This window comes from Camelus dromedarius, chromosome 6, assembly GCF_036321535.1.
Source record: "Camelus dromedarius isolate mCamDro1 chromosome 6, mCamDro1.pat, whole genome shotgun sequence".
NCBI lineage: Eukaryota > Metazoa > Chordata > Mammalia > Artiodactyla > Camelidae > Camelus > Camelus dromedarius.
Window position 1 is genome coordinate 74762392 of NC_087441.1, and position 13388 is coordinate 74775779.

At 34.9% G+C, this 13388-nt stretch overlaps 1 protein-coding gene across 5 annotated transcripts in view; it reads left to right on the forward strand.

The window, feature by feature from the left end:
- COL19A1 (collagen type XIX alpha 1 chain) overlaps positions 1-13388 on the forward strand; it is a 319412-nt gene that overhangs the window by 158681 nt on the left and 147343 nt on the right. For all 5 annotated transcript variants that reach the window (XM_010975277.3, XM_031455936.2, XM_031455935.2 and 2 more), the window contains one exon: positions 4189-4242. In XM_010975277.3, the coding sequence (XP_010973579.3) occupies positions 4189-4242 (54 nt within the window). The remainder of the gene's footprint in view (positions 1-4188; positions 4243-13388) is intronic.

Below are 13388 nucleotides of genomic sequence, written 5' to 3' on the forward strand. Positions count from 1 at the left end.
TAAATATGATTATATGTAGACCAGAAACCTGTTTCCTACCCCCACTTCTCAGTATTAGTCTACGCCAGTGTTTTCTTCCTTGTGATCCAATTTTGTAAGTATTTATTGAATCTCTTCTATAAGTATGGTAAATGATAGGAAAAAATGATGCTCTGTCCTCTAGAACTCACAGTCAACTCAAAGGATAAGAAAAGTACACACATAATGGCATTTACAAGATCAAATTGAGAAAGAATTGTGGGAAGGGTTCTGAGACAAATGCTGAGCTCTTGACCCAAGTTTAAGTAAGCATGATCTTAGGTACATCTATAACTTTCATGGTAAGTGTTAAGTAAATCCATTGTTTGACTTTACTAAATGGGAGGAGTAATGAGCTGGATAGTTGTAAATAATAAACCATCCTCAAATTTAAATTTTTTTTATTTTGGGAAAAAAAAAGATTTTTCTACAGTTGGTTGACCTGCGTTTTACTAATGACAATATCAGTATTATTTTTCTTTGTAAATGTCAGCTAATAATATTCAGTAAAGACAGCTCAAAAATATTCTGAATATTAATGCAGCGTAGCTAGGATTAAAACTTGCTCATGGATAATTCAAATAGTGAATAATCCATTCAAGATGAAGAATAATCCCACTTTTTCATCAAATTCTGCACTGAGTCTCAGACTTTGAATCATGACCATCCAGGAGGCACTGGATGGGTTTAATGTGGGCTTAATGTGTGTGAATGTACTATATGTTACCATGTGGACTTTCCACACAAAAGGTTCTTATAAATATTTTTGAATCCATTGAATCTATTCCAAATCAAGTTTAATATTTTTGTCTTATGTTGGCTTTTGCTAAATAATTTCTCCAACTAGTAAAGGGAATGGAATTTTGATTATATGTGGCTCAGAATTTATTGTACTCCCTAGATGGATATTTGGTGGGGGGGGGGGGTGTATTTTAGTAACTCAAGTTTAAAAACACTGAAAGAACCTTCAACACTGGATGAAAATCAAAAATGTTATATATAAGTTTGACTATTCATGAAATGATTATAGTTTCCTGAGGGTAAAGGGGAAGATTTTAATCTAGAGCCAAGATTGTGTCAATCTTAAAACTACAACTCCCTGAAATTATGCTGTAGCTAATACTTAGTACATTTGGATTTCAAAATTCATTTTTCTTATACATGTTAGGAACTTACCACCCTGAAGTTGACCTAATTAGCCAACTCTCCTTGGTTTTATATCATTTGACAGGTGTATTTTGTAAAATCAAACATAAATGGTCACTTTTTTCAGTCCCTGGCTTTCTTCCTAAATCAATAAAACATAGGTTCTACATGGCCCTAGAGCATTAAATTGTTCCAAAAATAGATAAAAGAAATGAAAGTAATAAATACATACATTTTATGAGCATTCTGTGGAGAAAACTCAGAAAAATTTGGGGAACACTGAGGGTTGATGATACATGTAGAATTTTTTTGTACTAATGCTTTTTCAAAGTTAGTTACAGTAATTTATACTAAATTATGATAATTTTAATCAAAGGAAAGCAATCTGAATGAAAAATTAAAATGTGTCTATAGCTTTTTTCTATTCAAAATAAAATTCAATGGTGAAAATACGTGTTACGATATTTGTGAAAATTTAGTTTCTATGAAAAACAAAAAATGAATATATACATAATAATTATCGGTCATCACAAGCACATCTAATGTTTTACTTTAAAGGCAGCCATAACCTTTAAAGAAAAGGTCACTTTATATAAATGAATCCTAGTTTTTTAAGTTAGGTAACAAAAGAATGTTTCTCCTGGAATGGAGGTGTTTGAATCTGTATTACTAGATTTCTCACTTTATTCCAAAGTATTTAAAACATTTAATATATGATAAGTTACTCACACATATTTATAAAACCCTTTGAAAAATACTGGCTTTACCCAAATGCTTTTGTTACTGTGGATTGATTTCCCATTATGATTTTTTTTTCACTCAGACACTATTAGGCACCTGATGTTGAATAAGACTCAGATTCTACCTGTTGTACTTAGAGCCTGGTGAATCATTGCCTGAGTAATTATTTGAACAGACTTATGGTAAGTCCTTTAAAGGACGAGTCCACGGCACCCTGAGACTGATGAAACAAGGCATTCACCTCTTCACGTGGAAAATCAGGGAAGGTCAGGGTAGGTTTTCTTGAGATCAATTTGGCTGTGATGTGGAGGATGGAGGGGTCCGTGTCCAGTGTCAACTAGGAAGTTCTCAGAGATGGACAAACAAGAAGGGATGATGGAGCAGAAGGAATGGAGGGAAATCTATTTTGGAGATACGTCCACTGGACGTGGTGACTAGATGTGAAGGAGAAGTGAGACAGTATGGAGGATGAGTTCTAGGTTTCCAGCAGGAGCACTAGCCGAATGCTGTGTGGTTTACTGAGTTGGGGAGTGCTGGAAGAGGACCCAGTAGTAGTGGGAGGGTTCTAAAGGTGGTGTCTGGTGTGCTAAATTCAAATGCCGGTGGGAGATGAAGTGGGTGTATCAGCAAGGCAGTTGGATGTGTGGATCCACAGCTCAAAGAATCAACTGGGCTGCGAATCTTGGAATCATTGGCCTAGAGAATCCAAAGCCCACAGTCTATGAGATGATGGTGGGGGAATGAGGACTGGGAAGAAAACGGATCTAGCCAACACCCACCCCCCCCCATTGAAAGTTGACTAGAGAAGGAGGAAGCAGGAGGAGAGACTAAGAAGAAGCTTTCAGAGAAGTAATGATGAACAACAAATGGTGAAGACTAAAAACCAGCAGTGTCTGATGCTTAGCAACAGATTCTTTTAATAGGTAAATGTAGGGTCTCCAATTTTTTACCTAAGGTCTTTCCCATCAAATGATTAAATAAATTCAATAAATGACCACTCCTTAAAAAAAATAAGGAACAAAAGGAAAAATAAACCCAGAAGTATCATCATTTTGATTTTCATGCTGAGTGAGAATTCCTGTGTAGTCGTAACTATCTGTGAGAATTAGTAGACTTGACTTCCATGTTAACAGCACCTGGGATTTCCTGGGCCTTTTGCATAATTGGTAAAAAAAGTACTTATTTTTTTTCCTACCACTTGATAGTGTTATGGGAAAGTGTTAAATAATGTCTATGATACTAAAAATTAAACATGCATAGAAACAACCTAAATGTCCAGCAACAGAAGAATGGATAAAGAAGTTATGGTCTATATATACAATGGAACACTACTCAGACATAAAAAAAGAATAAAATAATGCTATTTGCAGCAACACGGGTGGACCGGGAGATCATCATTCTAAGTGAAGTAAACCAGAAAGAAAGAAAAATACCATATAATATCACTTATATGTGGAATCTTAAAAAAAAACACAAATGAACTTATTTACAAAACAGAAACAGACTCACAGACATAGAAAACAAACTTAGGGTTACCAGGGTGAAGGGGAATGGGAAGGGATAAAATGGGAGTTCGAGATTTGCAGATACTAACTACTATATATAAAATAGATAAACAAGTTTATACTGTCTAGCACAGGGAACCATATTCAGTATCTTATAGTAACCTACAATGTAAAAGAATATGAAAAAGAATATATGTGTATATGTATGACTGAAACATTGTGCTGTACACCAGATATTAACACAACACTGTAAACTGACTATATGTCAATAAAAAATTAAATCAACAAAAAAAGAAAGAAAAAAGAAAAATGAAATGTTATGAATAGACACATGTTGAAGCCAATGTCATGACCATGTGTTTTCTTAGAGTAAATTTGCAAACCTACTCCCAACCAAAAATGTTGTTGCGTGTATAGAGTTTATGAAGAGGCATTTTTTTTCTGCTTATAAATTTGATTACCATTCATTGAAGGCAGTTTGATAAAATGTGGTTCCAATCATATGGAAGTCTTCACTGGGAATAAACACTGGGCCTCACACCTGGTTTGGAATTGCTTTATTTTTTCTTCTCTCTTTTGGTATTAACTACAAAGATAAACCAGTCAAAGAGCGATAATTCATCATCATTAATATATTACATAGTCTAACCTCAGAAGAGCTCAAAAGACTTTAAAAGTTTCGTATAATCACTAAAGTAGGCATTCATTTTCACAGCACTCTTTGAGAGGCAGCTGTACTTGAAACAATCTATTAATAGTTGTCTTTTTTCTCTCATAGGGTTCCATGGGGATACAAGGCCCCCAAGGTCCACCTGGAAAAGAGGGTCAGAGGGTAAGTAAACTCAGAGCAACTGGCAAGTGTTGCTAGCTCAGGGGTTACTTATTTCTGAACACTTAGAAAAATAAGACCAAAATACAGCAAGCAGATGGGTGTAAGGAGAGTATCAACTATCTGAAGTCTGAAATTTGAGATTTGAGATTTTGACAGGGCTTTTTAGAGTCCAAAAGACTCTATGTGTTTTCCAGATTGGCAGCACAAATGTAGAGATATAGTTTGGGTGAAATGAATTAACCGTAATTTGATCTGGAGCACAGTGGTTGCGGATTTTGGAGCTTTTGAGTTAAGCTGATCTTTGCAGAGTTAAGTTTGATGAGCATCTTTATGGAGTTCTAGCTTGTTGATGAATCCTGTGAAGACTGTGGATAACAGCTACATTCTTTAGCCAAATTAAATTATTGACGGTAGTGACTTTTTAGTCACTTTTACCACCTTTGAGATAAAACATGGAGGACATGAATCAATTGTACTTACCGTGGGAGTGTAGCCATCACCTTCTAGTGAGATTAGTCTTACTGACTCCCAGTAGAAGGAACCCTTGAGGTGACAGTTGGTCAGCTCTGCATGATCACTTTCTGCAGTGGCCTCCCCCCCCATTTTTGTGGCTAATCATTATTAATCATTTCAAATCACGTTAAACTCTTGAAACATTTCACATGTGCTATCTCACATGAGTAGTAGTATTAACATTTGTTACCTTATAAATGAGAATAGTGTGACTCACAGAGTGTTGGTGACTTGCCTAAAGTCATAGAACTAATAAAAAGTCAAGCCAAGACTGGAAATTGGGGCTTCTGATCTCGTGTTCTCTTTTACTGTCCCAGGATATTAACCCTGTATCTCTTTGTTAGTCATTTTTACTTATTCTTCCCAGTTCTACTCTCTGGTAAATAAGGCTGTTGCCTCAAATATATTAGAGTTCTAATATTTGAGGATCAATGGGATATTTTACCAAGAAATCTTGTATCAGGTTAGTAAAATCCTAATTTTCTTAGCTCTTTCTCATATCTGGATTCCTGACTGCCTAATAGGCTGATAGTCTTTCTCAGAAAACACTTACAGGCCTTCTGGAGGTGTCAGGAGTGGAATAGAATGAGTGCGGTGGTATTTAGGGCAGAGTTGAATGTGCCACGTATGCCCTGTACCATAGACCACATGCTTCTATTGAAGTCTAAGACTGAATCAATGCTTCTGTGAATGGTGTCACACTTTGTTTTTCCTAACTCCTTCCACTAGGACAGCTCTGTTTTTAATTTTTTGGTGTTACAATTAACATTCGATTTGGGAAAAAATGGACTGAATAAAAAAAGTCTAAGTTTGCTCAGTTAAAAAAATTCTATGCCCAGTTTTAATTCCCAAGGTCTTTTTCAGTGAACCCAAAAGGGTTTAATACATTTTGACGGCTAAGAAAATAAAAGGAAAAATTTGGTGAATAATGGCTAATATCTATGGGCTATTTACAATGTGCTAAATGGTTCATATTTGTTATTTCATTTATTTCCCACAATGGCTCTGTGAGTTTGGTTCTACTCTATTCCTCACAGAGAAACTGAGGTTGTTCAGCAACTTGGATAGAACACATTGCTAGTAAGTGGAACTGTGCTGGTATTTTAAAATTATTTACAAAATCGTATTTGGGTTCTACTCTCAACACCAACGTATATGATTGTAGTTTCCCCTCTATGTCTCTAGCCCCACTCTATCAAAGAGTTCGTTAATCCACCTGACCAAATAGTCTCAGGAAAGAAATAGAAAATTACTTTGTGCTTTGAGGCTACCTTAAGCATTTAACCCATTGAGGGCAGAGGACCAAATGAAATGATCTTGTTAATTTCCAAGCTTCTTTTCCTTTTTTCTCATAGTAGTGGCCAAGATGTCCCTTGTATCCAGGACCATGTTTCTGAATTAATTTCTGACTTTAGCATCCAGGGAGCATTTTCCTTCTAGTAACTACCCCTTACTGGAAACTGAGTGGTAAATTATACTCCCTAGTTAATATCCAAAATATATAAACATGCAACTCAATAACAACAACAACAACAACAACAACAAAAATACAATAATTTAATTTTAAAATGAGCAAAGGACTTGAATAGACATTTCTCAAAAGACATAAAAATGGTCAACAGGTATATGAAAAGATGCTCAGTGTAGCTAATCCTCAAGGAAATGAAAATCAAAACCATAGTGATATATAACCTCACACCTGCTAAAATGGCTACATTTTATGAGAAAGACAAGAGATTACAAGGCAAGGATGTGGGAAAAAGGGAACCTGTGTGCACTGTTGGTGGGAATGCAAGTTGGTGCAACCACTATGGAGAAAGACTGGAAGTTCCTCCAAGAAAAGTAGCAATAGAACTACCTTATGACCCAGCAATCTCACTTCTGGGGATTTATCTAAAGGAGTGAAATTAGTATTTCAAAGAGATAATGCATACTCCCATGATATAGAAACAACTTAAACATCTATTGACAGATGAATGGATAAAGAAAATGTGATTACACACACATGCACTCACACACACACACACACACACACACACACACAAATGGAACATTATTCACCCTTAGTAAAGAAGGAAATCTTACCATTTGTGATAATATGGATGAATCTGGAAGACATTATGCTAAATGAAGTAAGCCAGACACAGAAAGACAAATGCTGCATATTCTCAGTTATATGTGGAATCTAAAAATGTAAAATTCATAGAAACAGAGAGTGGAGTGGTGGTTACCAGAGGCTGGGGGGAGAGAGAAGTAAGGGAAATGTTGGCCAAAGGGTACAAAGTTTTAGTTATACAAGATGAGTAAGTTCTGAGGATCTAATGTAAAACAATGAGACTATAATTAACATTGTGTTGCAAACTCGAAACTGGCTACAAGGGTAGATCTTAAGTATTTTCACCACACATGTGTGAGGTGATAGATGTGTTAATTAGCTTGATTTTGGTGACTATTTCACAATGTATATAAGATCAAGTTGTATACCTTAAACATATACAATTTTAACTCAGTAAAGTAGAAAAATAATAATTATAATGATCATAGTAAACAAGTTTTTAATTTCAATTCCAGAAATACCCTTAAACTCCCTAGATGGTTTCATCATTTTTTTTTAGTGGAATGTACTCTACCACTGAGCTATAACCTCCCCACTCTGTATGTGGTTTGAGATGGAAATTATGAAGCTGGGTGAAGTTAGGCAGTGTGTCTAAATTCTTCCCGTGACAGAGCATTTTCTTTTCAATTATGTATTAAGACCATTTAACATGAGATCTACTCTCTTAATATATTTTTAAGTATAGGATGAAACTGTACTTTTGGCTTGTACTGACATGTGGTCAATTCAATGTTCCTCCTCCTTTATTTTAATTAAAACATCTTCCAAGCCAGATCATCACCCACTCTGCAATTGTACAGGTGCCTTTTTGAATCACAGAGGAGGAACTGATCCTTGTCATTGTTAAACATCTTCTGGATTTGTTTCTAATACCATTCTATTGGGGTTTTTTTCCCCAGTTAGCTCCTAACTTTATATCACCTTAAATTTTGATAAGCCTACCCTCTGAGGCTTCATTCAAATCATTAATAAATCCTGAACAGAACAGGGCCTGACAGCTCTATGTAAACAGCAGCAAAGCTCCTATCTTTTTTTTTTTAAACATTTTTTATTGATTTATAATCATTTTACAATGTTGTGTCAAATTCCAGTGTTCAGCACAATTTTTCAGTTATTCATGGACATATACACACTCATTGTCACATTTTTTTCTCTGTGAGTTATCATAACATTTTGTGTATATTTCCCTGTGCTATACAGTGTAGTCTATTCTACAATTTTGAAATCCCAGTCTATCCCTTCCCACCCTCCACCCCCCTGGTAACCACAAGTCTGTATTCTCTGTCTGTGAGTCTATTTCTGTCCTTTATTTATGCTTTGTTTTTGTTTGTTTGTTTTTGTTTTTGTTTTTTAGATTCCACATATGAGCGATCTCATATGGTATTTTTCTTTCTCTTTCTGGCTTACTTCACTTAGAATGACATTCTCCAGGAGTATCCATGTTACATCTCAAAAATTTTCTCCTAGAAGAAATAAAAGCAAGAATAAACAAATGGGACCTAATGAAACTTACAAGCTTCTGCACAGCAAAGCTCCCATCTTGTCTACCATTGATATTGATGTGGCGTGACAGTCAAGTCGTGGACAAATACATCTGAACGCTACCTCCTTGCCACCCACATTTCTTAATTTGGCTTGTAAGATAATTATGAGAGTCTTTGTCAGAGCAGCTAACATGAAAAATGCTCAAATGAGGCTCCTTAAAGCTAATAATGCTTCAAATTGAAATTGTAGTCTAGCGAAGCCTACATTTCAGAAGACAGTGGATTAAAGAATAAATTAACCTTATGTATTCCTCATGACAATTATGGAGGAATGTATTCAAATTGTAAAGTTCAACCACTGTATTATGTAAATTTGCTCCATTTATAAATATGTATAGTCCAGATAATTTTATATTGCTTTTATTTAATCTTCTGTAAAGAGTGACACAGCACCAGAAACTAAAGAACCTTATAACATTTTGTAGACGATGTTAGGCAAGGGTTGTCATGATTACTACTACTCTTTCACAAATGCTATATTTAGAGAGGGAAGTATTTAGCTCAGGTATTACTAATGTTACCCACATTTACAAGTGAGTATTTCCAAATATACTCAGTGATTTATTCTGCTTTTTAAGTTACTTGAAAGAGAAGCAAATTTAAGAAGTGAGCAGTCTCATTGGGAGTTTGGGATTAGCAGACACAAACTACTATGTACAGAATAGATAAACAGCAAGGACCTACTGTATAGCACAGAGAACTATATTCAGTAGACAACAGAATAGAGTTTCCAGATGCATGGAGGGTGCAACAGCATGAAAATTTGGAACAAAGTAGATACTGGATGAAAGAAGAGGTGACTGGAATTGTGGCCAGCTGCGAAAGAAGTTGTAGTTGAACACATGGGAAAGCACTGGAAACAAAACCTACAAGAAAAGATGTGAGGGAATTAAGGGGTGAAGTGTGAGAAAGGAGAGGCAGCAATGGGGAATCTGGTGGAGAAATGAGCACAGGAACTGGGTGGAAGCCCAGAACCTGCCATCTTGGTGAAAAGTAGAATATTTCAGGCAACTGAGCATGTTCATAGAAGTTCACACGAAACATCTCAAAAGAACTGGCGTTTATAAAAATCCCCTCTAAGATGTATATTCCATATAGGATTTCCTAATATTCCTAATAATATCTCCCCAAACACAAACAAATAATTATTAGTTTAATGTAATCTTAGATTTCTCCTTTATAGTCACATTAAGTGCATGTCTGAACAATCTTAAGATGCAGATGAAACTCCCAGGGCCTTTTTTTAAAGTTACTCTAGATCTCTGAAAGAACATTTATTGGTGAATGAGCTAGTCATTGCCTCTAACAGAAGTTTGTTTGGTTGGATCAGGATGGTCCCACACTCTTGCATTCTTTGCTGCTGGACCCTAGTTGATCCCATATAGAAATTCTATGTTGTAAATGCCTTGCAAGTTGCCCTCTGTCTTGCTCTCAGATATGCTTCTCTGCCTGTGTCTGGCCTCTTTTTCATTTCATTTTTATTCCTTCCAGGTGGCCACCCCCTTAACTGCCTACTTCCAACATTGTAGTGTGGTCTGAAGTCAGGGAGTGTGACACCTCCAGCTTTGTTCTTTTCCCTCGAGGTTACTTTGGCAATTCAGGTCTTTCGTGGTTCCATATAAATTTTAGAATTATTTAGTCTGGTTCCGTGAAAACTGTCAGAGGTGTTTTGATAGGAATTACATCACATCTGTAGATTGTGAGTAGCATGGACATTTTAGCACTATTAATTCTTCCAATTCAAGAACATGAGATATATTTCCTTTTTTTGTATTATCTTTAATTTCCTTTGTTAATATTTTATAGGTTTTAGTGTATAGGTCTTTCACTTCCTTGGTTAAGTTTATTCCTAGAAGTTTTATTCATTTTGATGTGATTTTAAACAGGATTGTTTTCTTGCTTTCTCTTTCTGATAGCTCATTATTAGTGTATAGAAAAGCAACAGAATCTTGTGTCCTACAGCTTTAATGAATTCATTTATTAGTTCTAATATTTTTGGAAGAGACTTTTATGGTTTTGTATGTGTAGTATCATGTCATCTGCAAATAGTAGCTGCTATACTTCTTTCCTTCCAATTTGGATGCCTTTTATTTCTTTTTCTTTTTGATTGCTGTGGCTAGGACTTCCTATATTATGGTAAATAGAAGTGGTGAGGGTGGAAATCCTTGTCTTGTTCCTGATTTTAGAGAAAAAAAAAGCTTTCAGCTTTTCACCATTGAGTATGATGTTAGCTGTGGGTTTGTCATAAATGGCCTTTACTATGTTGAGATATGTTTCCTGTATACCAACTTTGATGAGGAGCATTTTTATCATGAATGATGTTGAATTTTGTAAAATGTTTTTTTGTATCTATTGAGATTATCATGTGACTTTTATTTTTCCTTTTGTTATTGTGGTGTATCACATCAATTGATTTGTGGATGTTGAACCATCCTTGCATAGCTAAAACAAATCCCACTTGATTGCCGTGTATGATCTTTTTTATATGTTGCTGAATTTGGTTTGCTAATATTTTGTTGAGGATATTGGCATCTATATTAATCCATGATATTGGCTCGTAATTTTCTTCCTTTATAGTGTATTTAACTGGTTTTGGTAACAGGGTAATGGTGGTTTCGTAGAATGAACTTGGAAGTGCTTCATCCTCCTATGTTTGGAATAGGTTTAAAATAATAGGTATTAGCTCTTCTTCATGTGTTTGGCTATGAAGCCCCCACTCCTGGATTTTTGTTTGCTGGGAGTTTTTTTTTTTTTTATTACAAGTTTATTTTTACTACTATTGATCAGTCTGTTCAGATTGTGTATTTCTTCCTGATTCAGGCTTGGCAGTTTGTATGTTTCTAGAAATTGGCTCATATCTTTTAGGTTGTCCAATTAGTTGTCATGTAACTGTAGTATTCTCTTATGATTTTTTTGTATCTCTGGGGTAATGGTTATTATTTCACCTTTTTCATTTTTTATTTTGTTTATTTGGGCCATCTGTCTCCTTGATGAACCTGGCTAAAGGTTTATCACTTTTTTTTTTCTTGTAAAAAGCAACCTCTTGGCTTCACTGATCTTTTCTATTGTTTTGTTGGCCTCTATTTTATTTATTTCTTCTCTGATCTTTATTATTTCCTTCTGTCTGCTGACTTTTAATTTTGTTTGTTCTTTTTCTAATTCCTTATATGGTAGATTTGTTTGTTTATTTGAAATTTTTTCTTGTGTCTTGAAGTAGGCCTTTATCACTATAAACTTCCTTCTTATAACTGCTTTTGCTGTATCCCAGGGATTTTGGAAAACAGTGCTTTTATTTTCATTGGTCTTGTAGTTTCTGATTTCTTATTTGATTTCTCCCTTGACCCATTGGTTTTTTAGTACCATGTTCTTTAGTCTCTAAGTATTTGTGCTTTTCCCATTTTCCTTCCTTTAATTGATTTCCAGTTTCACACCATTGAGGTTAGAAAAAAATGCTTAATATAGTTTCTATCCTCTTAAATTTGCTAACATTTGTGACCTAGTGTATTATCTATCCTGGAGAACATCCATGTACACTTGAAAAGAATGTGTATTCTGTTGTTTTTGGATGGAATGTCCTGTACATATCTATTGAATCCAATTGGTCAGTTGAAAACCACTGTTGCCTTATTGATTTTCTGTCTGGATGACCTGTCCATTGATGTAAGTGGGATTTTAAAATCCCCTACTAGTTAGTATTGTATTGTCAATTTCTCCCTTTATGTCTGTTAATATTTACTTTAAATATTTAGGTGCTCCTGTATTGGGTGCATATTTGTTAACAAGTGTTATATCCTCTTCTTTTATCGATCCCTTTATCATTATATAATGCTCTTCTTTGTCTTTTGCTATAGATTTTGTTTTCAAGTCTATTTTGTCTGATTTGAGTATTGCTATCCCCATTCTTGTTGGTTCCATTTACATGAAATATCTTTTTCCATCCCCTCACTTTCTGTCTGTCTGTGTCTCCAGCTCTGAAGTAAAGTAGCTATAGATGGGTCTTGTTTTTAAATCCAGTCACCCTATGTCTTTGACTAGAACATTTAGTCCATTGACATTTAAAGTGATTAATGATAGGTATGTACTTATTGCTGTTTTACATTTGTTTTCTGGTTGTTTTTGTAGTTCTTCTCTGCTCTTTGCTTCTTCTTTTAGTTTCTTCCCTATGGTTTGATGACCTTCTTTAGTGGTATTCTTCCATTCCTTTCTGAAAAGGAGCATCTATTGCAAGTTTCTGATTTGTGATTACCATAGGGTTCATATATGTTGACCTATAATTATATCTATTTGTTTCAAACAGGGAGTCCTTTAAGTTTGGTCACATTCTAAAAGATCTACATTTTTTATTCCCATCCCCCATATTTTGTGTTTTGGATGTCATATTTTACATCTTCAACTTTATTCTTTTACTAATTATTGTGGTTATATTTAACAGGTTTTTTCTTTTAATCTTCATACTAGCTTATTTAAGTAGTTGATCCTTAGCCTTTATTAAATATTTGCCTTTACTAATAGGATTTTTCTTTTTCTAGAAATTCTTACTTCTTGTTATAGCCTTGTTTTTCCACTTAGAGAAGACCCTTTAACATTTCTTTTAGGGTTGGTTTAATATTGATGAACTCTTTTATCTGAGGTGTTTTTTATCTCTCCTTCAATTCTAAATGATAATCTTGCTGGGTAAAGTATCCTAGGTTGCAGGTTTCCCCCTTTCAGCACTTTGAATATATCATGACACTCCTTTCTGGCCTGCAAAGTTTCTGCAGAAAAATCACTTGATAGGTGTATGGAGGTTCCCTTGTATGTGACTCTTTGTTTTCCTCTTGCTGCCTTTGGAATTTTAATTATGATATGTCTTGGTGTGAGTCTGTTTGGGTTCATCCTGTCTGTGATGTTCTGTGTTTCCTGTACCTGGATATCTGTTCCCTTCTTCATGTTTGGGAATTTTTCAGCCATAATTTCATTAAATATCTTTTTGA